Source organism: Calcarisporiella thermophila, assembly GCF_041956535.1.
Source record: "Calcarisporiella thermophila strain CBS 279.70 unplaced genomic scaffold VTP21scaffold_5, whole genome shotgun sequence".
In the NCBI taxonomy this organism is placed as follows: domain Eukaryota; kingdom Fungi; phylum Calcarisporiellomycota; class Calcarisporiellomycetes; order Calcarisporiellales; family Calcarisporiellaceae; genus Calcarisporiella; species Calcarisporiella thermophila.
Genome location: NW_027192195.1, coordinates 624,523 through 651,207, shown reverse-complemented (window position 1 = coordinate 651,207; position 26,685 = coordinate 624,523). Strand labels below are relative to the sequence as shown.

Sequence of the window (26,685 nt, the reverse complement as noted above, 5' to 3'; positions counted from 1 at the left end):
AGCTCAACTCTCTTATTGGTGTTATCACAAGGATCATGCCAGCCTCTTGTTGAGTTCTTAAGAGTAATAGCAAGAGCAATAGGACTAAACTTGGCATGAGAGGTGAGTCTATAAGGTTGAAGCCTTGTTCTTTTGCAAGTTTGAATATTTATACGAGGAATATGCAAAATTATCTCCCACAGAAAAGTTTCTCCAAAGTCAAAGAGCAATAGAGAAATATACATACTATTCCATTTTATACTTGAAAAGAAAGGGAGAGGAAAAAGAAAATAAATGAAAATATAACAAACGAACAAAAAAAGCAGAAAATAATCAGAGCCTCTCAATAACTTTCTGCAACTCATCTTCGGCGTAAATTCTGAAGCCCTTGTCCTTCGTAACAGAGGCGAGCTGCACATTGCTCTTGTTTAGCTTTTCTTCCATCACTTGTTTGAGAACCTTGAGTGAAAGTGTCTCTGCATCCGACAGATTCATGGACTGGAGCAAAGTTCAGCCGTGTTAAAAATGAAAAGTTAAACAACTATGCAATTCCTCACTTACCTTGTGATACTCCTCTTGGAGCTCAGTTTGCGCACCCTCGGAGCCGGACCCAATAGCTTTTGCATCAAATCGCATAAATGTTCCGCTTGGATCTGCATGGAATAGCTGCGGTCCATTTTCATCCACTCCAGCGATCAATAATGCCACACCAAAGGGTCTACTCATAATTGCACCTCCTCCATCGGCACTCTCTCCAAATCGAAGAGCCAGATCGCATACAGCTTGTGTAAGACTCTCAACCTTAATGCGTTCATTATAAGTAAACGTGTGGTTCTGGGCTTCTACTCGCGCATGCTCTATCATCGTACGAGCATCGGCAGTATAGCCACTCATTGCACATCCAATATGGGAATCAATTTCAGTGATTTTCTCCACTGAACTCGACTCAAGTAGAGGTGAAGTAACACGTTTCTCGACAGCAAGTACCACGCCTTCTGATGTCTGGATGCCAATAGCAGTGGATCCCAACTAAAGCAAAGAAAGTTCAAATGAGGCCAGATTATATGATGAAAATAAAAGTGGGCAATACTTTTATGGCTTCTATTGCATATTCAACTTGAAACAAGCGCCCTTCAGGAGAAAAGGTGTTTACACCGCGATCGTGCTCGGATCGTGTTAGGAACATTTCTAAATATTTAAAGTAAGAAAAAAAAAGAGTAAAGTAGTTCCTTTTCTTTTGGCCTCGAAAAAAATAAAGAGCACCTGGAAACGCGTCAGCTAGAGCTGACGAGTACTAAGCCATATGTGGCTTGGTCAATTTTGAATTCGTGGGATTTTCGAATCGACAACACGTTTACTAGCATTTTCGTTCCGGGTTCCATCCTCTTTACAATCCATCTTTTGAGGTTTTTCACTCTTTCTCGAAACTAATATGTTCGGCCTCAGGACTGTTGCAATGCGCTCTGGCGCGGGTAACCTATTTAATATTTTTTGCGTGTTCATCCTTTTTATTTTATAGATAGCTTTGTTTATTTGGCATATATAGCTCTTCGCCGTCAATTCTCTACGCCTGCATCATCCTATACGGATACCGCTCGCAATATGCTTATCAATAAGGACACCAAAGTCATTGTTCAAGGATTTACTGGAAAACAGGTGATTGTTCAATTTCCTGAACACTTGCATCAAGGAGTGTTCCGAATGAAAAATTGAATATTAATAATTATTTTAAATACAGGGAACTTTCCACTCCCAGCAAGCAATTGCGTACGGAACCCGCATCGTCGGCGGTGTATCCCCCAGCAAGGCTGGAAAAGAGCATCTAGGTCTCCCCGTTTTTGGCACTGTTGCTGAGGTTTGTTCAGAAATTTTCACACTAAACATTGCTTACTGTAAACATTCGATTGATTTGCCCTTAACCCGCTAACAGGCTGCTAAAGGTGTAAACCCCGATGCTTCCGTAATCTATGTTCCGCCCCCAATGGCTGGTGGCGCAATTCTTGAGGCTATTGAAGCAGAAATTCCCTTGGTTGTTTGTATTACTGAAGGTATCCCTCAGAACGACATGGTGAAGGTTCGTATTTTGCATTAGTTTGGGTTTTAGCTTCATGATGTTCATTTGAGTTTATTCTTCATTGCTCCTAGGTTGTTCAAGCCCTCAAGACACAGTCTAAGACGCGCCTAATTGGCCCCAATTGCCCTGGCATTATCGCACCTGAACAGTGCAAGATTGGCATCATGCCCGGTCACATTCACCGAAGGGGCAATATCGGTATTGTGTCCCGATCCGGAACTCTTACCTACGAGGCTGTCAACCAGACCACCGAGGCTGGTTTGGGACAATCTCTTTGCGTCGGAATCGGCGGTGATCCCTTCAACGGCACCAACTTTATCGACTGCTTGAAGGTATTTTTGGAGGATGAGAACACCCAAGGTAACATGTCGTTATAGATAAGGTATGCCTGTAGGAGATTACTGACCTAGTTGCACTTACACAAAGGAATCATTCTCATTGGTGAGATTGGAGGATCCGCTGAAGAGGAAGCCGCGCAGTATCTCATCGAGAACAACTTGACACGTTCCAAGCCAAAACCTGTCGTGTCCTTCATTGCTGGTCTAACTGCTCCTCCCGGCCGAAGAATGGGCCATGCTGGAGCCATTATCGCTGGTGGCAAGGGTGGTGCAAAGGATAAGATTGCAGCACTTGAAAAAGCTGGCGTCATCGTATCTCAATCCCCCGCACAGCTCGGCAAATTTATGAAAGAGGTAACTCTTTCAATGCCTCTCAATTACGGAAATGGATTCTAATCTCCAATTTCATTTTTCTTAGGCAATGATCAACGCTGGCCTGCACCAAGCTTAGAACACCATAAAATATATATGAGTGATTTGCTCCAATTCATTCACTTGATATAAATACTTTGCTTTCTCCTTTCTCTATTTTATCTTAGATTCTCTTGGGGTTCTTTGTTGTATGGTGTATTCCGCCCTTTTTAAAAATATATTATAAAATACTATTACATACTACATATGCTGAACCTTGATATACTAAAATTTGCCCCTACCATTTAAAATATAGAAATATATAGAGATTACTAAAAGAGCTGCTACTTGACACACAGGCAACTTAAATGGTCTACTTGGAAAAATAAAAGCCCGTACAGCATTGATATATTGAAGGAACCAGCAGGGGTAAGACTGTTGGATTAAAAATCCACTCCACTTTTCACAATACTTTTTCAGTTTTGAGAGAATTTGATCTAAGTATTATACATCTACACAACGACCGTCGTGCCAGTAGTCGAGAAGGTTTTCCTTCGAATGGCTACACGTCGAAATTGGAAATCGAAGTATTGGATTAATTGATCCAATACTAATAAAAATATATCCCCAATGTTCCTTTATATATATTGACACAGTTAGAAGCATGCGAAAATCTTACCGCCAGAAATAACTCTAAATTCGAATGCGTATTTTTGCGATTCTCAAAGCTCAACTATTTAAGCATCAATAATTCAATTTCTAAGCCACAGATGACGTATCCATTTTCGAGACAGAGGGTTTTAAAAGATATCCTACATCCTTATAGTGTTCCTCCTCTTCGTCGTCCCTAACTTACGACTAGTGAAATAACATGGTGAGTTATCTAACTTTTAGTGGAAACATGAGATGATAAGAAGATGGATGGATGCATTGACGGTGGCGATATGCATGGATAATGGATGCGCTTTTGAAATTATGAATGGCTCCATCTCATTGCCAGCCCAGTTTTGGGAATTCATCCGTTTCGGTCTTATCAATTCACCAGCACTGTTTCTTAAATGTCTATTTCTATTTCTACAATAGGCCAAGAAGGAAGCCGCTGCTAAACCCTCGGGTGGTTCCAACAAGAACAAGAAGAAGTGGTCCAAAGGGAAAGTTAAGGATAAGGCCAACAATGCCGTCGTCTTTGACAAGACCGCTTTCGACAAGCTGTTCAAGGAGGTTCCCACTTACAAGCTCATCACTTCCTCAGTTCTCACTGAGCGCCTGCGCATCAATGGTTCTCTCGCACGCGTTGCTATCCGCGAGTTGGAGGCTAAGGGACTTATCCGCCGCATCTCTACTCACGGCTCTCAGCTAATCTACAGTAAGAATCGTTTGCTATTCCTATAATACTTTTTTCAGTTGGTCGCTAATTTTCCATTTACTTGGTTTAGCCCGCAACACTGGTGTGGAGGATCTGGTTGTCGAAACAACAGCTGGCAAGGGCAAGAAGGGGAAGGCCGCTGAGCCCGAGGATGACTAGATAATGTCATGTTACACTTTTGCAAATAAAAATATCCCTATTAATTTATGCTTGGGCTGTTTAAATAATTTGAATGCTCTAAATTTATTGACACAAGAAAAAAGAAAAGAGGCGTAAAGGATGTCTTCGCAAGATATGTAACATTTGTGAATCATATTAATATTGTGAGCTAATTTACACAACAGGAAAAGCTAGAGACATACTCCTAGATCCCTATACGTTCAACTGTGCTCTTCAATCTCCTTTTTTCTAGTATTGATTCTAAATCTTTAATATGAGATTTCTCATCGTCTTTTTGTTGGAGCTGCAGCTGCTGTTCTGCCTGCTGTTGCTTATGTTGGATCAGCTCTCGACGTAGATTTTCAAACTCATGAACGTCTTCTTGACGTAACTCAATGCGTGTTGGCTTGCGTCTTAACATGATTAATTTAATCAGTGAAATCTCTGAAGAAAACGTGTAACGCGCAATTAAAATAATGGCGGCTTAGCTGTCAATCTTTAAATCCTCGTAACGAGGACGTTGAACGCGATACTAGAGTGAACATCCCAAGGAGAAAAATGCAAGAATACGATGAGGAATGCAGCGTTATATCACACTTCGAGAGAGCCGATGAATTCCTTGATTTGCTTGAGAAACTGGTGAAGGGACGTGCTAATGAAGACGAGGAAAGAAAGATTTTGGCAGAGCTTATTACAAGAGTAATATTGATGCCACTATTTTTGTAAAGCATTGGTCGCCGAATTATTCAACCTATTTTAATACAACAATAATAGTTGGAGCCCTACCAAGAACAGCCCCATCTACTCGATCCTTATCTTGAGTCCATTGTAAAACTCCCAATAGAACGTTTAAAGACAATCATTGCGAGTTCAACTTCAAATGAAAATCCAGACAGCTTAAACGACCGAAGGGCTCACCGGCTTTTTCGTTTCCTATATTTTGTGTCTAAGACACGTGGATATAAGACCGTTGGTATGATATTTGATCCTAGTCTCCCACTCCTAAGCACTTTTGATGCCATCATAATTTTAATGCACGATATATGATATTTTACTTTAGTTAAATTTTTCAGTCATGAGGTATCTGACCTCGAAGTAACGCTCTATTACACAAAGGCGCAGGATTCCTCAGATTCTTCAACCTGGGAAACGCGCTATATACTTTTTATTTGGCTCTCATTTATTTGTATGATACCGTTTGATCTGCGGACTGTCGATTCTCGAGCTACCGAGACAAAAGTATATATAATTGGTAGAGGCTCTACATGCCACAATTATTCAATATGTACATTCATCCTAGATACCCCTCGTAGAGGAGCTCATAACTCTATGTAAAAAATACCTCTCGGTCACCGGCAAAGAACGTGATGGGGCTGCATTGTTGATTTCCAGATTATTGACGAGGTAATGATTTTTAAAATCCCTACCTCGATCTTCTTCGTATTCAGCCATCCCTCTCATCTGTACAGAAAGGATATTGCTCCGCTTTATCTGAACGACTTCCTCAGATGGTCACTTGATCAAATGGAAAATTGCGATGACATATTTTTGGTATGAGGCACTTTTAACTTAAACGGATTCGATTAATTTACTGAGTATGGAAGTAGGCGACAGGAATTCTCTCCTCTCTTTGTTCTATCTATAAGCTTGGTCAGCGCGACATTCTTTTCCCAACTCTTGAAGATGCTCTCCCCTATCTTTCGTATCTTGAACGCAATCCCCATTTTGCTACAAATTCTGTAATATGCAAGATGATAATCAAGTTATCGCAGCGCCTCGGAATGTGCCAGTTAAAGCCAAAAATAGCGGAGTGGCGTTACCGCCGTGGAAACAGGTCATTAGAACAAAATTTGCAGCGAGAGCGGAGTCCAACTTCAGTGAAGGTCGGGAACAATAATACTGAGACCGAATTAGAGAAGGATGAAGACGATGATGAGGATGTTCCAGAGTCGATAGAGGAGGTAATCGAGAACTTGCTTAATGGTCTTCGTAATAAAGACACAATTGTGCGCTGGTCGGCGGCAAAAGGAATTGGCCGCATGACGAATAGACTACCAAAATATTTGGCAGATGAGGTGGTTGAATCAGTGGTTGCATTATTTCATGAAGATACATTTACGCGCGCAGGAGCACTTGATATATCAGCTGTCTCTGACCACACCTGGCATGGGGCATGTCTGGCGGTTGCTGAGCTAGCACGGAGGGGGCTTCTATTGCCGGAAAGACTCGAAGCTGTTATACCCTGGGTGATTCGCGCCCTTAAGTTTGATCAGAAACGAGGGACGCATTCTATTGGCACTCATGTCCGGGATGCGGCTTGCTATGTATGTTGGTCTTTTGCAAGAGCGTATGCTCCCGATGTGATGGCTCCCTTCGTTCCTGAGCTAGCAAACAATCTCGTTGTTGTTTCCGTATTTGACCGAGAGGTAAATGTACGAAGAGCAAGTAGTGCAGCATTTCAGGAAAACGTTGGAAGACAGGTTCGTATATGTATTTTTATATCTCAAAAGCTGGCCAGTAATTCACCCAAACCTATAGGGCATATTTCCCCATGGGATTGATATTATAACGACTGCGGACTATTTCACCATTGGAAATAGAAACAATGCCTTCTTGAATGTTAGCTTACGCATTGCAGAGTAGGTTATTTAAACTAATTGGCTAGACTTAATCGCCGTTTCCTAAGATTTTTTCGGCATTTAGATACGAGGAATATAGATATCATTTATTAAATCATCTCAGTACAATAACCCTCAGCCACTGGGACAAGAATATGCGAGAGCTTGGTGCTAAATCCCTTAATAGATTGGCACATACAGATCTGGGATATGTTAAGGATAAAATTCTGGAGCCGTTGGTCGAGTTATGTACTTCATTAGATTTGAATACCCAACACGGGGCACTACTCGGCGTGTCTGAGCTCTGTGCTGCCTTAACGGTACATAAGGAAGATGCACTAAAGACATTCCACGACAATCTTATTAAAGTAAGATCGTATGGTACAATCTATTTCACAATCTATTCCTTAACCTGGTTATCTCTTCTAGAAAATATCTAATATAATTCCATCTATCCCACATACAACTCTTACTACATTCGGCTCGGAAGCTATCCGCGAGGCGAGCTGCCAGCTTATAGTTTCCTTGAGCCGCTCACACTGGCCAGTAGATGAAAAAACGCTAGCCTCATGGCGTGATTTGGTTTACACCTCGCTAGAGCGAAAGGAAGAAATGGTGCAGCATTACGCTGTGCAAGCGTTCCGAGCACTGGCGGACGCTTACGGAATTGACGGGACCGAGATTGAGAAATGCATAAAGAATATTAGACCAAGTTACCATGAGTTTGGAAGACGAGGATATGCGTTAGCTCTTGGATCATTAAACTATTGTTCGGATGCATCGGTATACCTGGAAAAAGTTGTCAATGCCTTGGCAGAAGCATCAAAAGTTTTGGTATTGCACACTTTCTCTGTTGAATAATTCTTAGAATGCTCATTTCTATGTTTTAGGTTAATTCGGAGTTGAATGATGCTGACGCACGAAAAAAGGCCATTGTCGCCCTCACTGAGATAGCGCTGAACCTGAATGATAAACTGAAATCCTGTAAAATATTGCGTCACAAAATGTTTATGTTCGACTAGGTCGAGGCTAACCAGATTTTTTTAAAAATCAGTCTGCACCAAAGAAACTTTTAGTACGATCATAGACGCGATGTTCAATGGGCTCGAAGATTATAGCACAAATGCACGTGGTGATGTTGGATCTTGGGTTCGAGAAGCGAGCATACTTGGTCTGCGCAAAATTATCCTTCAAACACGGCGACTTGATCTCCAGCAGGGAGATGTCAATCCTTATATCTTACGAGAGTTATGTGAACGAGCAGTGGCTGGCTTACTGAAGCAGAGTGTAGAGCGCATCGATCGTATACGTACCTGTGCCGGGGAGAGCCTGGTAGAGCTGCTGTATGCAAAGGTAGGCGAGGGGGTCAATGAGAGATGGTTGATTGAGGTTGTTGGAAGAGAGGTGTTGGAAGAAGCCATTCCAAACGGGGAGACTATCAATTGGAATATGCCGACTGAGATATATCCTCGCATGGTACATATATTGGAAGTAAAAGCGTATCGCCTGGATGTATTAACTGGGATAGTAGTGAGCGCGGGAGGCTTGACAGAATCACTGGTAGATTACTAATATAATTATTGAGCTTGTTGAGCGTTGGAATAACTGTTATTATTTACTATTAAAGATCAGACATACTGGCGCCAGTCTATTCGAGTATATGGAGAATCTGGACCTATCTTCTGATGAGACTAGCACCAAAATCTCTCTAGAGGATATGGCGACCTCTTTTCTAGAGCTATTTCGCCTCTATGAGTTCAATGATCGAGTGATCATTCCTTTGCTCGAGGTGACAAATTATCTAATAGAGTCGGGAACATTCGCTAAGTTGGGCGACGGCGCATTGTGAGCCTATTATATATGTTTTCGATTGAGCATATTAATTTATACTTACTTTCCTAATAGTTTCCAGCAATTGTTAATACAGACGAAAAAAGAATCCACTCGGTGTCGCGATGTAAGGAAATTAACTGCTTGCGTCAAAGTGTTAGTATAAAGTAGCTATGTCCCCTATGTATTACATAAAGAATTAACACACGAATTATGGCAGGTCCTCTGGGCTAGTAGACTTCGGCTCTTGCCGAGAGAAAGCGCTGCAGTTTCTCCTAGGGATGCTTCTGCACCCAATTCCTAGGGTAATCATTATTCATATACTGTCCCAAATGACATCGACACTCAGTTTCTCTTTCTTACATAGATACGTCTAATAACGTCTGATCAGCTATACATGGTATTAATCACGATATTGGCGGGGGAATTGGATGAAGAAAGCGTTACGTCCATAGAAAATATCCTGGAAAACACAACTTGGTAAAGTCTGAGCACCCGAGCACTTTGACGTTCCATCGACCACAATCTTGAAATCTCTAATTTTTTTCCTGTTTTTGAATTACTAGGACTGAACCCATAGCTAAACTCAAGGAAACCCGTGACCAACTCTACCCCCTTCTAAATGTTTCCCGTCCACAACTTGCATCTCGAATTATCAAGAAAGAATAATTTCCTTTTTATTGCATCAATTTTCATTTAAATTAGATATAAATAATTAAAAACATTTACTCCTTGTAATAAGCGAGTGCACATTCTTATAAATATATATTATTAAACCATGACATATCTAATTCCAATGGTGTGTTGCCAGCATTTATACGCTCTTTATTCGGCCTAACTCAGTGGATAAACGCGTCCCGAACGGATAATTCAAAGTTTCTATTTATGCATTTATTTTGACACAGGATATATTAAACAGAGCTGCCTTCAGTTCTCTCTATATGGGGGGATTAATGCGGTATGTTTGTATTCCCTTAGGTAAATACAATAAACCTAGAAAGAATGCTCTCGAAAATCCTAGAGTGCGATTGAATTAAGTTCAAGTACATGACTTTTGGGGCGAAAGATACACATACCACATTACTATAGGAGTACGGATAATATTCTTTTCTTGTAGCTGATGATTCAGGGCCAGACTGTTTATAGCTGGTGAATATAATTGCTGGAGCCGTGGAAAGAGGTTCGAATCGTAAAGGTGCGCTATATTGATGAATAATGTAATCATTAAGCCCAAAATGGATGATTATTTTTAATACTGTATAATAAAGCAAATATTTTTCTTACCTAATCTTTTCAATGTCTCTTTTCTCCCTGGGGATATATCCTGCCCTATTATCCAGCTCGTCGACCAACCTTTTTGAAGCACCTTCCCGCACATTTAAATTAAGTAAGACGCTATGTGAGCTGTAGTGACGCATATCGGCAAAAACCATTTGGGAAATATTGAGTGAGTGGCCTTGGTATGAATAGTGCGGGGGAGGCGTTTGGTAATTCATGAATCTGATTCCCTCCCTTTCAGATTGCCACTTGACGCTTCTCTCTATCGAAGCGAAATGATCAGTCTGATTTAGGAGGAAAACACTTGCTTTTTCTGATTCTACAGCTCGAGGCTGCTTCCCTTTCCTGCTAGGACTGAACCTATAGTCTGCATATCTATTGTAAACAAGTGCTGTTATTAGCAAACTTCTAAAGAATAAGTACCTGGAAAAGAAAGTTTATGATGCTGCTTAAGTTCATTTGCACGTTTTCGATAATTGCTTTTCACTTCATCTGGCTCATCTCTCCACATCTTACCCACGAGTTTAGAAACCTCTCTGCTATTCATCCCAGGGTGTGCTTCGAGAATACTACGCTGCCTTTCCATCCGGTAGAGTATAAAACAGCTACATTGAACCAGTTATTTTAATATTAAGCTAGAATTGATTTATGAGTAATAGTCACTTTGGGGGACGTGGTATTCTCTTCGTCCATTTTTGCCTAGTGGATTCCGAGGGATTTATGGATTCTTCATCTTGAGAATGTGATATGCCCAATGGTTTCTCTGATGTCTCGATACATACACAGCGAGAATTGTTATTGCCAGACAATATGGTTGATGGGCTTGGTCTTTGTGGAGGAAAATATCCGGCATGAAGGATTGTGGCCGACCTAGTTTGAATAGAATAGAGGGTAGTCTGGCTCAAATCATTTGGTATTTTATTGGTGTCCATTCAAGTGAGCAGAAAGCGGTACGGTTTCGGATTATACAGGGCACGCACTATAGATTGACTTTGCTTAGATATAGCGATACGCTAGAATGCGAAAAAAAAGAAAGAAATTAGACAAAAATATTGGAGCGGCAGTAGAGAGAAGCTATTTAAATTAGTTGGGCATACGTTCGCCGCAAAAAATGGGCTTCTTGCCAGTTTGAACTTTATGTAGGGCATCGGCCTGTCAATCATAATGTCAAAACTTTATACTGCATATTATTTAGATAATATAAGAATGGAAATGGGTTCCAACACTGTTGCATACAAAGAAAAATCCATTTTCAAGCATTCATCGAGGTTAAATATAGTTGACACGAATTTAGAAATAATTTGTGCAGGAGATTGATATGCTGAAATGGAGAAATAGTGCCCTTACGTCAGACATCACTTAGTTTTAATTGAGTATATTTTCACTGGGCTAACGGGCCTTCTTTCGCCCGTAATCAGTACATTTTATGGTGGTCTTTGACTTCTGTCTAAAGCTCTAGCAGAGATGGTATTTCCCTTTCGAGTACCGAGCAGAGTGCCTATGGGGGCAAGTGCCAGCTTGTTTATAACATAGATATGTTTGTGGGGGGAAAATGGGCTAGGTTTACGACATGAAAAGGTTTACTCTGTTAAAAGTTAACAAGAAATGCATCATAAGTGAAATATTTTAAAGGCACTCCGCCGAAGATGAACTCGGAAAATCACAACCCAATCCAGTTAGATCGTCCACCTGTGTTATGGATATGGGTGATTGCCAGTAGCTCCTCTTTCTCTTCCCCCTCCACTCCGTCCTCGCTCTCCATAAATATTCGTACACTCCATTCGTACCAAACTTTACGGGAGTCTGTGCAGCGCCAAAAATTTGTTTCAATTGTAGCGCCTTGAGGGACATGAATTGGGACTTTCAAGGGGAAAAAGATTGGGAACCAACTGAACATGCCCGGCGAGTGAGTATGCGGGTGGATACTGAGATTAACGTTGCCATAGAGTACTGACTCGAAATAGCCTGCAAGTCCGTGGATAGTGCGTGCCTCAGTGGCTTTAAACCGGTTAATTGAGTGTCGTGTGTTATGATAGTTGTTTAAAGGAGCTAAATAGAGTCGAGATGGCAGATATAAATATCAAGATCAGTGTCCAACAGTTTGATCGAACGTAAAAAGGGTAGTATTTCCGCATACCTCCATTTTCTTCAGTAATAAGTTCTGCGTTTGGGTGGTCGAATTGCCAGACTGCTTGCGGATCGTCCACCAATGAAATGGATTGGAACATAACGACATAAGGGGTTTCATATCCACCGTTTTCTTTTAGTGCTGCCACTTCACAGTGTAATTTGCACGATGAAAGCGGAGCGATGTAAGCAGTATAATTTTTAGGAATAGAAATACCATCCGCTTTAAGTGGAAATGTGAGAGGAAAAATGGGTAAAAAATAGGGGAAGGCGAATAAGTAAAAAATGAAGGGTATTGACAACACTGTCGACTGACTCATGTAAATATATCCTACTTACGCTTCAATAGTTTTTGAGCACCATCTAAACACTCAGGTGACAGTTCATTGTCACCAAATGAGCCCAGTAGTTCGCTGACAAGGATATCCGCCTTTTTTTTATTGCGTAAGTTAATATAAATATCAAATAATTGTTTTTATGTATTGTTTATCTTTCGAATATTCACCTGCTCTGGGGCATTCCACCGCCGCATATCTGAGAAAACGATCGTCACACGGTCACCCCACTCGCGTTTCTTATTTTGTAACGTGACCGCAGCATTGGGATTCTTTTCAACAGCATAGACGCGTACCTTGCGACGTGCCGCATCAGCAGCACGTAGAGAGCGAGTGACAAGCGGACCGCGACCTGCACCCACCACCATAATCACTCTAGTAACGGTTATTGTGTGAATGAGTCTTGCCAATAAAATAATGAAAACTTTATAGAAATAATCTACGTTGTTTTATCGGAATTCGCCGGAACACGGTCAAGTAATGCATGGTAGACGGCCTGAGATGCAATGCAGGAATTGAATTAAAACCGTTAGTACAAGCAACTAATCTTAAAAAATACCTTTTCGTACTGGGCGTATTTTACGGGATCCTTTTCAAAGACTTCGTAAGTCGAGGACTCCAAATTATCCATCAGAGGCTGTCAATATCAATCAATTAACCCCTATACTTGGAAGCTTGGTGTTATGCATGGCGACATTACCTGGAGTGGAGCTTGAAGATAGTCTTGGTAGCCAACTGCAAATTTCTCTAGCTCTCCAAGTTCCGGCATGGAGCGTTGCAAATAGCGAATATATTGATGATAACTTGCAATCCCCCCTGCTGGGTGCTGGGATTTACCCGAAATAAGAATGTTTGGATTCAACTTGAGGAAACGGCGTATGATCGTCTGATGCCACTTGCTTAGCACCGGGTATCCGCGGGCATTTGTAATGAAAATATCAGTCGGTAATACAATTGCTTTCACAGGCTCAGCAAACCAGCGATCTATGATCTTTGTGTCCTCCGGCAGATCTGCTGTGAATTCAAGAGCTAATGCAGAAAAGATATTACGTATCCTAATGAGAATCAAGTCGAGAAATAAATCAATACACCATCTATATACGAACCGATAGAAAGTTTAGGATTGTGTTCACAAAGATTCCTTAAGACACTCCAACGATTCCAGCTGAGGTTGTCATTGCTTGACTCTCCGTCTTTACTTTGTGTAGAAATTGGTAGATGTACATAGATCTAGATAGATGATATATAGATTATACCAGAATCTTTTTGTAAACATAGTGTTAAAACTAAATGGCTATGACGGAATATACCTGCCCATAGGGGAGCATTCGTATCATTAAATTAACACAACGAGCAAAGTTGGAGAAGCTCTCTTTGGGAGAAAGCGGCAGAGAAAAAAGTACAGCAGACAAACCGATATGTGACGCCCAAGCTATTTCTTTTTTGAGGACCTATGGAGCCAAAGAATGATAGGCACCGTCAAGAATAAGGACGCTGAATTAATCTCAAACAACACAAACCAATTCGGAGTTGATTTTAACGTTGGCATCCTTAGAATCAAGCTGGAGCCAGTCGGCTACATGCCCGAAGAGGAAATTCGAATGGTCTGCACGGTGAAAAAACATTGTTAATTACGACTAGTTAGTAACAGTGACCAATTTTGAGAGCAAGAGAGCACTACTTTTACAGAATTGCGTAGGTGGGCAATGGATTTTTCAATATAAAAATTTACATACCAACAGTTTTTATGACCAAATCTTCGGGAGAGAATGGTTTTCCGGTTCTCCATTCCTCCTGTAATAAGCGTTCACTTTGAGAGATTCCAGAAATGGGTGAGGTGTCAAAGAGAACACGCTTGTATTCTGGCCGTGAAATTGGTACTGAAGCAAAATCGTAGCCATTTTCTTGGGCATAGTCGATAAAACCATCGAGGTCATCAATTGTTTCGGGAGTGGCCACCAAGCCGACCGTGATAGCAGTTGAATCTGACATTAGGGTGACTTTCAAGCAAAATCCTTAAAACACGTACATATAAAATAAATAATATGACTTATTTGTGACTGTCCATTTCCTTGATTTTAATGACAATGGTCACTCTCCAGCTTGCAAAAGATTACAACCCAGACTCTAGAATAGACATAAGTTCCAGATATAGAACGAGCATTTTCACAAACTATAATCACAATAACCCGTATGTTGTAGTGGAATTCGGATTTACAATGTAGCCACTTAATTGAGTAAAAAGACGTTATATGCTCGCTCAAATTATGAAGTTTGGATTGCAGATAATTCCACCTTTTCTCCAAGGTGATATTTGCACGGAATTGTTCAAGCATGGGTACAATTAAAGTTCATTTTTATGGCACGCACATCGGATAACTGTTCTCTAAATTCTCCTGCAAGTCAACTCCTCATCAGGCTCTAGAACGGCAATTGCCTCGTATAGAAAAGGGAGACTTCTGCAATTAAATTAAGGGGATCCGAAATATTGAACTTTGTTTGAATGTATTTGACTGAAAACGCTTTCCGAGCAAATAAAGGGATGTCATCGTGACCCCTTAAGCGAATTGAAGTAGGTTATAGTAGGAATAGTCCGTTTTGGCTCGGAATCAAAGAAAGGCGTTCGTATGTGAGTCAAGTAGAAGGCAAACAGTACATAGCTGAGTGTTTATATCCTCAGTCTTTGGTTTTCAAGTCGTGCTAAGGATAGAAATGTAGCCATAATTCTGACTCGGTAAGAGTCTAATCAGCGGATTGATAGGAGAGTTTGATTGGAATCAGCCATAATTGATTATTTCCGTAAAAGACGAATTGTGGCAATCTTGAAATTGGAAAGATTATTTCATGCATATGATCAACGACCGCTTTACCTCAAAATCGCTCCAAGGCAAAAATGAAGAGTGTGCGTGGGATATTGGTGATATGCTGGCTGCTTCTGGTGCAGCCACCGTTATTGATCTCATAATTCTCTTTAATTACAAAATGGCTAATAATCTCCAATTGAGAAATAAAACGTTGAAATGGAACAGCTATATGCAAGTACCCCTGATCCTATATAAAGTGTGCCTTTTTTTTTTCAAAATAACTATTCTTCTCACCAGTCTCTAATCAATTCTTCCACTTCCTGTGCCCCTACGCTTCGCCTGCACTCTATCTCATCAGTTTTTGATACACTCTCCTTAGCTATCCTTTTTGCTCTGTCTTTCAGAATGAAACCCATCCTTGTAGTTGCTGCGTCCGCCTTGTTGTGCTTTGCTGCCTTCACGCAGGGTGCCCCTAGCGTTGCCCAAAACCGGAGCCACCGCCGTGACCTAGGCCTACCTGTGGTCGAGGATCTTTTAATGACAAAGAAGCCCGCCGCCACAATTCCCAAAGTCTCAAAGCATAAACCCGTGGAGAAAAAATCTGTTAAGGCTGCAACGAAGAAGATCTCCAACCCGGCACCCATTGTCGAAGATAAGCTCTCCGTGAAGAAATCTGCAGTAAAAACGGTGACCCAACCAGTGGCTAAATCGGCTGTTAATGTCGCAGAAAAACCAATTGCAGAGACTAAGCCCGTCAAAGGGAAACCACATCTCTCTCGACGTGAAGAAGCGGATGAGAAAGATGAACCAACAACTGGTCAACTCGATGTGAGCGAAGTCGAAATTGACCCGGACACTCTTCAAGCCTTCCGCCGTTTGTCAGATAGTCTGGCCAGAGCTGGCGTAAATATTAAGAGACGAAACCAAAATCTTGGCCCACACGTCCACATAGATCATGAAAGACTATCGAGATTGTTATTGGCGGATGCTCTTCAATTTTTCATCCATCACCATTAAAAATTTTACTGAAGTATCGTTCAGTTATAATTGGACAAGCTCCGTTCGTTTAACTCTCTATGTTAACTAATACCTTAACGGCATATCGTGTTTTATATTTCAACGATTATTCCCGCTTAATTGAATCCTATATATTTTGATCTTTTAATAAAAAGACGATTAATCATTATCCTTTGCTATATTGCAACACAGGTCTCCTTATTATACTTAGTAACCTTTAAAAAAAAGCATATAATTTATTATTGAATTAAAGTCGAATAGGAATTAAAAATATTCTCAATTGAAGCACAAAATGGGATGTTTCTTATTTCTCAATACGAGTATTTCGCTGGATATAAAGTGCTAGCATGGCAATCTAACTTCAAAAGAATTGACTGCTAAATCACGATGGATAAAAAGATGCCGCAGCTGGATGACATCATTGTATTTGATATGTTATTCTCGCCCCTGTTACAATTTACACTCTAGTCGCAGAACTGCTCGGGATCTACACAACATGTTGGCGAGCAAATTTACCGCCGGGATCGCAGCGCGCACTGGTAAATACTCTCAGATCAAATAGCTCATAAAGGCCTATAACTGATATTTTTTTCTAATTTTGTCTCTCAATAACACAAGCCTATCGCCCTTCACTTATTGTCCCCTTAACTTCTCAGCAGCGTTATAATAGCATCCACACTATTGCTGATAAGAAACAGAACAGTAAGCTTTTTATTTATTTAGTTGTAGATTTTAGCTTATCATCAGTCATCTTGCTAAATGCAATAAATTTTGATCCTCTCTCTTGTTTTAGATGAAAATAATTCGCTTGCTTTAATTCCTCGGCGATCCATGAAGACTGCTGCCGTCGAGTCAGGGAGCTCAAATGCTGCCATAGCTCCTAAGAAATCAAATACTGGTGTTTCAACTCTAGACAATGCTGCGCGTAAGCAATAAATCCCCTTTTTTCGCATTTGTTTGTTATGCTAACAAAAAGATGGGATGTTGCAGAGGTTGCCTTGTCGACAGTTGATAAAGTCGTCAACTGGGCCCGCAATGGTTCGATTTGGCCGCTGACATTCGGTCTTGCATGTTGCGGTGGTACGTACTCAATTGCATTTCGTAAACTCGTGTCCATTACTTCATCTTTTTATGCTTGATTTTAATTCTAGTGGAGATGATGCATGCATCTACTCCCCGCTACGATCAAGATCGTCTTGGAATTGTGTTCCGTGCGACGCCTCGCCAAAGTGATGTCATGATCGTCGCCGGTACTCTCACCAACAAGATGGCACCCTCTCTTCGCAAGCTTTACGAGCAGATGCCCGAACCTCGCTGGGTCATCTCGATGGGTTCATGTGCCAACGGTGGCGGCTACTACCACTACTCATACTCCGTGGTTCGTGGATGTGACAGAATCGTTCCCGTAGATATCTATGTACCTGGTTGCCGTGAGTCTCGCTCTCCTCTCTTCATCCTATTTAAAATATCTCACCTCTTCTACTATTTGTAGCTCCATCTGCCGAGGCCCTTCTTTACGGCATCATGCAATTGCAGAAAAAGATTCGCCGGCACAAGCTTACAACAATGTGGTATCGTAGATGAATTGATTATCTACATTTCCCCACTCTTGTCTTTCATTCCTTTTTTTTTATTATAATTGTTCTTTTTTACTATACTTTTTTTTGGTAAAAGTGAGAGAAAAAGTATAAAATATACATAGAGCTATAGCTTTTTCATATCTCCAGATTAGAAATCATTTCATACCTATTTAAACAGGTCATTATGTTGAAGGATGTTGGCTTGGTGGAGAGATCATGAGAGCCAGCGCGTCGATTTGAAGATCCTTAAGTTAACTCTGGTCCATTTACAAAATTTGGCCGAACAGTTGATGTAAAGAGGCTCTATTTTCGTGCTAGTTTATTATCTTGAAGAATAGGCGCCTTCATCTTTTTCATTTACATCTATAATTATCCTTTTAGTCTATGAAGCAATCTATGCGATCGCAGTTCGATAAAAATTTTTGTGATGTTAATGGATGTTTCTTTATCTTTATATATATTTTTGGCTCTCCTTGAGCATTTCAGGGTAGAGAGATGTAATCGAATAGCAACGTGTGGGTAGCTAATCGGGGGTTAGGAGAAGTGGCTCAGTGAAAAGTCTAACCAGCGTTAAGTAATCAGGATAAAATAGATTTAAGTAATATAAGGGAATATAGGTAACTAAAGGAGGAGGAAGCCAAAAGAGAAAGCAATTAACCCTACTCTAAGATATTAAAATAAATGACTAAGTGAGAAAAGGATTTATCAGGCATGTTTTCATGGGTGTTTGCACTTTTCACTGAACAAAAAGCATAGAACACTATTATTTAATGTATTAATAGACTGCGCTAGAGGGGGTGAAAAATCAGAAGATGAGAAAGGAACAAAAAAAGTAAGAAAAAGACTATATAGAGGATAAAAAAAGCATCTGGACCCTCCCACGGTTTTCACGAGGGAAAGGGCCGCGAGCCTATCATTCCTCGTGTCCGTAGTCTTCCTCTTCCTCCACCACCTCCTCATCAGCAGTGGCGTCCTGGTACTGTTGGTATTCAGAGACCAAATCGTTCATATTCGACTCAGCCTCAGTGAATTCCTAGTGAAAGAAAAAAATAGAGATCATTAGCTAACCGTGCGCTAACCTACTTCACCATCCTCATCAAGAGCACTCACCATTTCATCCATACCCTCACCCGTGTACCAGTGCAAGAATGCCTTTCTGCGGAACATGGCTGTGAATTGCTCGTGAACACGCTTGAAGAGCTCCTGAATTGCAGTCGAGTTGCCAATGAAGGTAGCCGACATGTCCAAGCCCTTGGGGGGGATCTTACAGTGCGCGGTCTTCACGTTGTTGGGTATCCATTCAACGAAGTAGGCGCTGTTCTTTTGCTGGACCGAGAGCATCTGGTCGTCGACTTCTTGCATAGACATCGAACCACGGAAGATGGCGGCGACAGTGAGGTAGCGACCGTGGCGAGGATCTGATGCGGCCATCATATTCTTTGCGTCGAACATTTGTTGGGTAAGCTCTGGAACGGAGAGGTTGCGGTATTGCACCTGGTTAGGAGCAGTCAAGGGGGCGAAGCCAACCATGAAGAAGTGAAGACGCGGGAATGGCACAAGATTTACTGCGATCTTGCGTAGATCTGCGTTAAGCTGTCCTGGGAAGCGCAGGGAGGTGGTGACACCGCTCATGACTGAGGAAACGAGGTGGTTCAAATCGCCGTAGTTGGGGTTGCTAAGCTTGAGTGTGCGGAAGCAAATATCGTAGAGCGCCTCGTTGTCAATGCAGTAAGTTTCATCCGAGTTCTCTACAAGCTGATGCACAGAGAGGGTGGCGTTGTAAGGCTCGACAACGGTATCCGACACCTTGGGAGAGGGCACGACGGAAAATGTGCACATCATCCGGTCGGGATACTCCTCACGGATCTTGGAGATAAGAAGGGTGCCAAGACCAGCACCGGTACCACCACCAAGAGAGTGCGTGATCTGGAAGCCTTGCAGGCAGTCACAGCCTTCAGCTTCCTTACGGACTACATCAAGCACCGAGTCAACGAGCTCAGCACCCTCAGTGTAGTGACCCTTTGCCCAGTTGTTTCCAGCACCCGATTGACCGTTCACAAAATTGTCAGGGCGGAAAAGCTTGCCATAAGTGCCACCACGAATGGAATCCATAGTGCCTATTTGAGGATAGAGCGGAGGGATAATATTAGGACTATGATAAGTCATCACCTATCCAAGGGCTGATGTTACCAGGCTCCAAATCGACCAAAACGGCACGAGGCACGTATTTGCCGCCGACAGCTTCGTTATAGTAGACATTAATGCGCTCCAGCTGGGTCTCCTTATCTTCTGAGCCATTGTGCCGGCCATCAGGTCCAATGCCATGCTCCCCGGAGATGACCTAAACAGTAACCAAAATAATTATAGTTGATGAATAACTCGTCATGTCAAATAAATAAAATGGAAAAAAAAATAAACAAAGATGATTAAGTAAAAATGGTATAAAGGGGCTATATATGTGTCTAAACCAGAAGTGTCCAAGACAAAGCAACAGGCAATAATAGGAAATGGGCAAGATGACGCGTCTTATTTTTCCTTTTATTTATCAAACTCACCTCCCAGAATTTGGAACCAATTTGGTTACCACATTGGCCGGTCTGAAGATGGACGATTTCCCTCATGATGTGCGTTTCTTTTTTGCTTTGATGATAAGATTAGAGATGGGATAGATTAGTTTGTATAAAGAAGAAGAAATTAGAGAATAATATAACAAAAGATGATTTTGGGGGAGATGAAAAAGAATTTGGGAGCAACAAGGAAGTGAATAAAAAAAGAATAAACGAGAAACAAAAATTGACGCGAATAAGCGTAGCCGCGGCGTGATTGGCCAGAATTCGAAACCTGTTTTTTTTTTTTCATCAATCTTCAATCCCTCCTCAAGGCTTCGTAAAATTTAGGCAGTCGCCTTGCCCAAAATCAGGTGAAGGCTCCGGAGGCCGCATCGAGATAAGGCTCCCGAATGCGGGCCATAGTCGCCGCAAGCTTTTTATCCAACTCTCCGGTAAGAATCTTCGGGCAGTTGAGAATTCTCAGATTCAAATAGAAGAATTATAAGTGCTTTCATATTAAAAAAATAAAGTAATTGGAAAAAAAGAAAATGCTATATAACATAAGAAAAAACCATTTAGATACTGCATAAATAACGAACCAGAAGAATTAATTGGAACAAATAACACAACAATAGGGAATCCAAAAAGATCACCGAGAGAAATTGGCTCCATATATGAATATTCTCTTGCGTATTCTTTAGCCTCCGTTTTCCTTTTCGCTCTTAATCTCGCCATTGGAGGCAGAGGTGTGGTTGACAGACATGTTGCGTAAATGCGGTTCTTTGATCTCCTCTAGTACTGTTCTCTGCTCACCGTGCTCGTTGACCATGGTGATTTCATGGTAGTAGTGATAGGCATGTTCACCCAGTTCAGCCACATCGATTCCGTCGCCTTCCTTGTCCGGATCGATACGTAGCGAGAGTCCGGGAATGCGATTCATGATGAAGAGGATAACATAGGTCACGACGAAGGACCAAGCGAATCCAGACGTCGCATCCGCAAGCTGATAAGCTAGCTGTATGAAGTTGCGATCAAGCCATCCTCCTGCGATTTCGGTACCATCGAGACCCGCAACATATCTAGCAATAAAATAATAGGATATCGCATTAATTCACAACGTTGTTGCCAAAATTTTCAACTCAAATGAAGAATGGTAGCATCGACAACGTACTTTTCCGCAAAGATGCCCGTCAACAAGTCACCCACGATTCCTCCAATGCCGTGAAGGGCGAAGACATCGAGGGCATCGTCCACCGCAAATCGATGTTTATATTTCACCACGAGATTACACGCTGCAGCCCCAACCACTCCGAACACAATCGATGGGCCTGGCCCAACGAAACCTGATGCAGGGGTAATGGTTACAAGACCGGCCACTGCCCCAGAGCAGAATCCAAGAGCAGAGTATTTGCGCTCTGATCGGAAATCAAGCGCGACCCACGTGATAGCGCCAACGCAGGCAGAGAGGTTGGTGACAAGGAACGCCATGGCGGCTCGCATGGTGCTTCCAAGCGCTGATCCTCCGTTGAACCCAAACCACCCAAACCAAATGAGGACCGTTCCCAGGAGAACGTTGGTCATATTGTGGGGACGATACTTTTCAACTCCGTGACCCTGTCGTTTCCCAATGAAGAGGGCATAGGCAAGCCCAGCAGCACCGGAAGCACTATAGATACGATTTCAAATAAGAGAGAGATGAAATTAGTTTGCGTTTGATTCTGAAAAAGCAGGCAATCCCAACGTACATATGAACTGGAGTACCCCCAGCAAAATCAAGCCCGCCCAGTTTATAAGACCATCCGTTCGAATTCCAAGTCCTAAAGCAATAAAGTAGCTTCGTTAAAAAAGGGGCAATGACTATAGCAACCCAGAAGATTTCAAGCCTACCAGTAGGCAATAAAATCATATACAAAGCAACTCCAGAAGAAGATGAAAACAACCATGGGCAAGATACGGGCTCGTTCAGCGGCGGCGCCAATGGCCTAAAAATCGAACAGAAACAATTAGACTTGCATGAAAGGGGAAGAGTACTACGTGTCGCTGGCATTTCTCCACTTACCAGTGCAGGTGTGATTGCAGCAAACATCATTTGATAAATACAGAAGACCAGATCTGGCACCCTGGCGCTCCCAATGCTGGGTTGGCCCAAGACACCCCGCAGAAGCGCGTTATCGAAGTTGCCGATAATAGGGTTGTTCGAGGTCTTGGAAAACGTAAGACTGAACCCCACGAGAAACCACTGAAAACTCACCACAGCAATCGATAGCACGCTAAGCATAATCAAAGAGAGCGCGTTCTTGCGCTGCGCGAGACCGGAGTAGAGATAGCCGACGCCTGGTATCATAAGCCAGACCAGAGCTGTCGACGTGAGAATCCAGGCAATATCTCCCGACGAGTAGGTCGGGTTTGCGCCTGGCTCTGCCGGGGTTGTCGTGTTCGTGGTAGACATATCTCCCTTTGAAAGCGTTGGTCGAGGGGAGCAACAATGGTAAAAGGTGGTAAACCAAAGGGATAGAGTGCGGAGGAAAAGGAAAAAGAGATGTTTATATATTTGGTCAAACACGTTACTCCAAAAAAAAGTACAGAACTGACAAAAAATGTTTCGATTTCAATCTAAACATATTATCCATTAATATGTATATAGATAAAGTGCGAAGGATAGGGAGAGATAGAAAAATTTCAGAAAGCAAACAAGCGATAACCCGATAATATCGGTTTGTTATCTACTCTCGCACATGATAAAATTCCCCACAAGAAAATCAGTCAATTCCGGCCAATGATCGGGGCTTTTATTTGAACGAGATCAAGTAAATGAGGCGTTGCAAAGGGAGGTTTGACTGATAGGAAAAGGGAAAAGAGGATGGTATCCTTATAAATCAGGGGATAAAAGACATGAACCAGAATGAACTATAGAGAAGTTTCCAGAGGGTAAGCCCTAAGACATGGGCCAGGCATCGCCTCCCTCGCCCCCCACTTTTCCACTTGATTCACATTCTTCAACCAGGCGGCCCAGCAGAAACGACCCGAATCTCCAGCGAGGGGCAATGTCAGATAAGGAAGAATTAACATTTTAAATCATACAGCGAGTATATCTGTTTTGCCTTGCCTCCGCAAACAACCGAAAATCATCCGTTGTAAGCAACAAAAGAAATCGATCTGAAGCCACGAAAAAGTATCCAAAAATGAGGTAAATGAAACGCAGTCTAATGCTCATTTAAGCTTATCGCGACTTCTCGCTGCTTTTCGTTGTAATGATACATCCTTAAACCACCGATCTCCAAGCACGCCAGCTCTTCTGCCTTCAACATTGTTTTGGCGTCTAAGAAAGGCAATTGGTAAACTATCTAGAAGCGGCGATAGGAATATGGGCTCTACCTTTTAGGATGGCTTGCAAACACCGTTTATCAATAAAATGCAATTTTAATGCTTGCTGATGGCCGCCTCTTGTCAGCTTTTCACAATGGTTGTAGTAATTCGCCAATGGAGAATCGGCACGGGTCACCAAGCTCTAATGGCATGAATAGTTAGGCAAAAAAAAACAATAAAGCTTTCTTTTAAGACTTCTGCGAAGTAAAAAAAAAAAAACAGGCATTACTCTCAAAGCAACCGGAAGTAGTCGGCTACTGGCGGGGGGTAAGATACAAAGCAGCTGCTCAAGTGCACCTACGGGTTCCCCAAGGACAAAGGCGATCTGGAATCGATCTAGATCAACGAAATCTGGAAACAAGCATATGGTTTGGGAAAAGGTGGAGAACAGAAATCTTTGTTCTTCAAACAGGCTTACCGGAAATATGGGGCGCATGAAGGTAGGGGTAGTGGAAATCCCAAGAGGAGATGATGCCATGAAAATAGTTCAGTGCCCATTGTATGCCTTCGATATAGGCATGCACGACATTCGTGAGCTGCTCTTGGTTATCGCAATTTAGCTTTAACTTTGCCTAGGATAAGGATAGAGATATGTTGAAGCCTCTATTCCCAAAAACTCAAAGATTCAACATCCACCCACCGTATAATACGCGCGCCTCTGGGATGCATACTGATCAACCCATAGCGCTCTCTCCACGTCTTCAGCACTCTCTCCCTCCCGAGGCTGTAGCACCTTGGCACGCTCGTATTTTGCTATCATCCGCTTGTTCTTCCCTCTTGCCAGGGTCAAACCCCCAAGCAGCGGGTCCTTCTCGAGCACCTCTGCTTCCCCATGACATCCCCGTGCACACACTTGCAGTCCTAGGTCACGTGCAACAATTTCGGCAAAGTGCCGATCCACACAACTCGGTGCAAACTTGGCAAGATAAAGTTTCCGAGAGGACTCATCGCACTTGGGTTCCTCCTGGCTAATTGATAAGATGTCGCGATATATGGTGTTTTGACGTGGAGTCATCACGGCGGATCCTGAGGATGACCCCCACTGGGCATCCATCCACTCGGCTACAAAATAGTTTCTCTCCTGTTCAGTTAGGCTTTTTAAGAGCATCTCGAGGCGCGCCGTATTGATTAGTTCACGATCCGCAATCCAACCATCTACAAAAAGAATACCAGATAGAGCCAGGCTGCAGTTATCGGATGGCTATACCACTTACCCCATCGAGGCAGGATTCTTTTATAAGCTTCAAAAATGAAGCTAATTGCGGGTGTCTGTGTATTAAATGAAAGAGGAGGAATGAAATCATTGCCGACTAGAAGAGCCAGCAAAACAAAGTCATCGGCCAGTCGCCCGGAATCGAGGTGGAACGGGATGGAATCCTGCAATGGAAGGAACTCACGATACAGACAATCTCTCAAAATAGGAATTTCAATTGCCGTAAACTTGGTGGGTTTAAATGTGTTCCTAATCAATGAAAAGCCCGTTACTCTTTGGTAGAGAGGTTTGACAGAAAAACGGCTATGCTCATACGATGATTTTTTGGATATAAGCGTGACGAGCCTCCTGCTCACAAGGCTCATTAAAATGAAGTCGGCATCTCTTGAATAGACGAGACATCGCGTGGAATCCGACCCGTGCTGCCGAATGTGTTGCATTATCTTATATTCGCCCTCACCGGGCATCTACATAGAATATGGGGTGAGCATCGAATAAAAATGCTCTAATAATTAAAGCTCTCGCCCAATACATCTTGTCCAGAGAGTGCCACTTCCACTTCCTGCCAAGTGCGATATCGCTCACACTTGTAAACAATAAAGTTATGTAATTCCTGAGTGAGGGTGGCCATGAATCGCGTGCCTTTAGATAAACATTGTAATTTACATTCAGAAATTGGAATGTGAGGGATACGCATTTAAATCAGCCCCTTACCCGCGGTTATGCTGTTTCTATCAAACTCTGTGCTTTTCCCCGAGGTCATGGCGGTTCGAAATCTTCTGACCCGTTGCTGATGCATCTTAGCCCTTGGAGCAACACCTTATAGCACTTATACAGTAATCAAATTCATAGCTTCATTCGGGCTCAGGTACACATACCATCCATACTAAGAAATACCGTTTTTCTTGGCTTCAATAATTCTACGAGGTGATCTATATAATATAGCACATTTCGAATAATTGCAGTCTCGTCACAATGTCGTTTTTGTGTAAGAGAGTTTAAGCAGTCATGAATAACACCATTCATGTCTACATATAGATTATCTTCAAACGCGAAATGTCAGTGGTGCCAAGCTTGGCATCTCTAGATAGAAGAACGATGAATGCCTTACCGGCCTCATGCTGTTGGCCAACAGAAGTTTTAATGCAAGAAGGATAGCGCGAACTAATGCAATGAACTATTAGTAGATCAAGACAAAATCGACAGTGTAGCAAAGCATGCCAACCTGATCCAATGAAACAAATTCAATACCCCCATTATTCTTATTCCATATACTCTTCATTAAGTTTATTAGTGTTGTCAAATTGTAAGACTTCGATTTCGGAGTACTAAATCTGGATCTACTTGAAGGGAAGTATTTACTTGACACACATATATTTTACAGTATATTCTCAGTTCACACCCGAAAGGTTGTAATGCGAAAGAAAAGGAATATTATACAAAATATATATATATCTTTCTCCGTAACTTGATTAAGTTAGATTCGATTCTAAGAGGGAAGAGAATATATCACTCTAGCGTTCTAGGAAGTTGGTTTTGTGCTCCTTGCTTTTGGTGTTGAGTATACATTTGTGTATATAGAATTGATGTAATAAGAATTGTGGCAGTATTTTCGCTTTCATCGATCAATACTGTGACATAAAACGCTGTCTTTTCCAAGAATTCAAATAAATTTCCATTTATTACATATGGCCACCTAGC

General features: G+C 42.0%; 11 protein-coding genes across 11 annotated transcripts; 5 read left to right on the top strand and 6 right to left on the bottom strand.

Moving 5' to 3' along the window:
• Window positions 1-312: 312 nt before the first annotated feature.
• VTP21DRAFT_9366 (uncharacterized protein) lies at window positions 313-1,165 on the bottom strand (the record flags this gene model as incomplete). The annotated part of the gene is made up of 3 exons (XM_069400314.1): window positions 313-477; window positions 541-1,008; window positions 1,070-1,165. The coding sequence occupies 3 exons, from the start codon at window positions 1,163-1,165 to the stop codon at window positions 313-315; spliced, it is 729 nt and encodes a 242-aa protein (XP_069254253.1).
• A 246-nt stretch (window positions 1,166-1,411) lies between these two features.
• Window positions 1,412-2,842, top strand: VTP21DRAFT_9365 (uncharacterized protein; the record flags this gene model as incomplete). Its single annotated transcript, XM_069400313.1, has 7 exons — window positions 1,412-1,451; window positions 1,526-1,635; window positions 1,718-1,834; window positions 1,910-2,053; window positions 2,125-2,413; window positions 2,480-2,745; window positions 2,810-2,842. The coding sequence occupies 7 exons, from the start codon at window positions 1,412-1,414 to the stop codon at window positions 2,840-2,842; spliced, it is 999 nt and encodes a 332-aa protein (XP_069254252.1).
• A 771-nt stretch (window positions 2,843-3,613) lies between these two features.
• VTP21DRAFT_9364 (40S ribosomal protein eS25) lies at window positions 3,614-4,267 on the top strand (the record flags this gene model as incomplete). Its single annotated transcript, XM_069400312.1, has 3 exons — window positions 3,614-3,616; window positions 3,826-4,108; window positions 4,179-4,267. 3 exons carry the CDS (start codon window positions 3,614-3,616, stop codon window positions 4,265-4,267), a joined length of 375 nt encoding a protein of 124 aa, XP_069254251.1.
• Window positions 4,268-4,472: 205 nt separating this feature from the next.
• VTP21DRAFT_9363 (uncharacterized protein) lies at window positions 4,473-4,688 on the bottom strand (the record flags this gene model as incomplete). The annotated part of the gene is made up of 1 exon (XM_069400311.1): window positions 4,473-4,688. One exon carries the CDS (start codon window positions 4,686-4,688, stop codon window positions 4,473-4,475), a length of 216 nt encoding a protein of 71 aa, XP_069254250.1.
• A 137-nt stretch (window positions 4,689-4,825) lies between these two features.
• VTP21DRAFT_9362 (uncharacterized protein) lies at window positions 4,826-9,384 on the top strand (the record flags this gene model as incomplete). The annotated part of the gene is made up of 16 exons (XM_069400310.1): window positions 4,826-4,966; window positions 5,042-5,240; window positions 5,328-5,506; window positions 5,568-5,671; window positions 5,737-5,818; window positions 5,875-6,747; window positions 6,806-6,906; window positions 6,971-7,253; window positions 7,315-7,719; window positions 7,776-7,869; window positions 7,940-8,445; window positions 8,513-8,730; window positions 8,791-8,871; window positions 8,936-9,020; window positions 9,083-9,195; window positions 9,282-9,384. 16 exons carry the CDS (start codon window positions 4,826-4,828, stop codon window positions 9,382-9,384), a joined length of 3,567 nt encoding a protein of 1,188 aa, XP_069254249.1.
• Window positions 9,385-11,653: 2,269 nt separating this feature from the next.
• VTP21DRAFT_9361 (uncharacterized protein) lies at window positions 11,654-14,447 on the bottom strand (the record flags this gene model as incomplete). Its single annotated transcript, XM_069400309.1, has 11 exons — window positions 11,654-12,042; window positions 12,131-12,343; window positions 12,460-12,550; window positions 12,626-12,830; window positions 12,899-12,951; window positions 13,015-13,092; window positions 13,156-13,484; window positions 13,562-13,685; window positions 13,766-13,906; window positions 13,976-14,061; window positions 14,192-14,447. 11 exons carry the CDS (start codon window positions 14,445-14,447, stop codon window positions 11,654-11,656), a joined length of 1,965 nt encoding a protein of 654 aa, XP_069254248.1.
• Window positions 14,448-15,664: 1,217 nt separating this feature from the next.
• VTP21DRAFT_9360 (uncharacterized protein) lies at window positions 15,665-16,276 on the top strand (the record flags this gene model as incomplete). The annotated part of the gene is made up of 1 exon (XM_069400308.1): window positions 15,665-16,276. The coding sequence occupies one exon, from the start codon at window positions 15,665-15,667 to the stop codon at window positions 16,274-16,276; it is 612 nt and encodes a 203-aa protein (XP_069254247.1).
• Window positions 16,277-16,772: 496 nt separating this feature from the next.
• VTP21DRAFT_9359 (uncharacterized protein) lies at window positions 16,773-17,860 on the top strand (the record flags this gene model as incomplete). Its single annotated transcript, XM_069400306.1, has 6 exons — window positions 16,773-16,815; window positions 16,895-16,978; window positions 17,070-17,201; window positions 17,267-17,356; window positions 17,428-17,706; window positions 17,769-17,860. The coding sequence occupies 6 exons, from the start codon at window positions 16,773-16,775 to the stop codon at window positions 17,858-17,860; spliced, it is 720 nt and encodes a 239-aa protein (XP_069254246.1).
• Window positions 17,861-18,769: 909 nt separating this feature from the next.
• Window positions 18,770-20,477, bottom strand: VTP21DRAFT_9358 (beta-tubulin; the record flags this gene model as incomplete). The annotated part of the gene is made up of 4 exons (XM_069400305.1): window positions 18,770-18,889; window positions 18,967-19,973; window positions 20,047-20,197; window positions 20,412-20,477. The coding sequence occupies 4 exons, from the start codon at window positions 20,475-20,477 to the stop codon at window positions 18,770-18,772; spliced, it is 1,344 nt and encodes a 447-aa protein (XP_069254245.1).
• Window positions 20,478-21,102: 625 nt separating this feature from the next.
• Window positions 21,103-22,854, bottom strand: VTP21DRAFT_9357 (uncharacterized protein; the record flags this gene model as incomplete). The annotated part of the gene is made up of 5 exons (XM_069400304.1): window positions 21,103-21,484; window positions 21,577-22,071; window positions 22,151-22,222; window positions 22,293-22,387; window positions 22,465-22,854. 5 exons carry the CDS (start codon window positions 22,852-22,854, stop codon window positions 21,103-21,105), a joined length of 1,434 nt encoding a protein of 477 aa, XP_069254244.1.
• A 754-nt stretch (window positions 22,855-23,608) lies between these two features.
• Window positions 23,609-26,241, bottom strand: VTP21DRAFT_9356 (uncharacterized protein; the record flags this gene model as incomplete). The annotated part of the gene is made up of 12 exons (XM_069400303.1): window positions 23,609-23,724; window positions 23,781-23,913; window positions 24,001-24,122; window positions 24,190-24,343; window positions 24,412-24,926; window positions 24,986-25,233; window positions 25,300-25,451; window positions 25,517-25,626; window positions 25,699-25,803; window positions 25,863-26,027; window positions 26,096-26,148; window positions 26,210-26,241. 12 exons carry the CDS (start codon window positions 26,239-26,241, stop codon window positions 23,609-23,611), a joined length of 1,905 nt encoding a protein of 634 aa, XP_069254243.1.
• Between the last annotated feature and the right edge of the window lie 444 nt (window positions 26,242-26,685).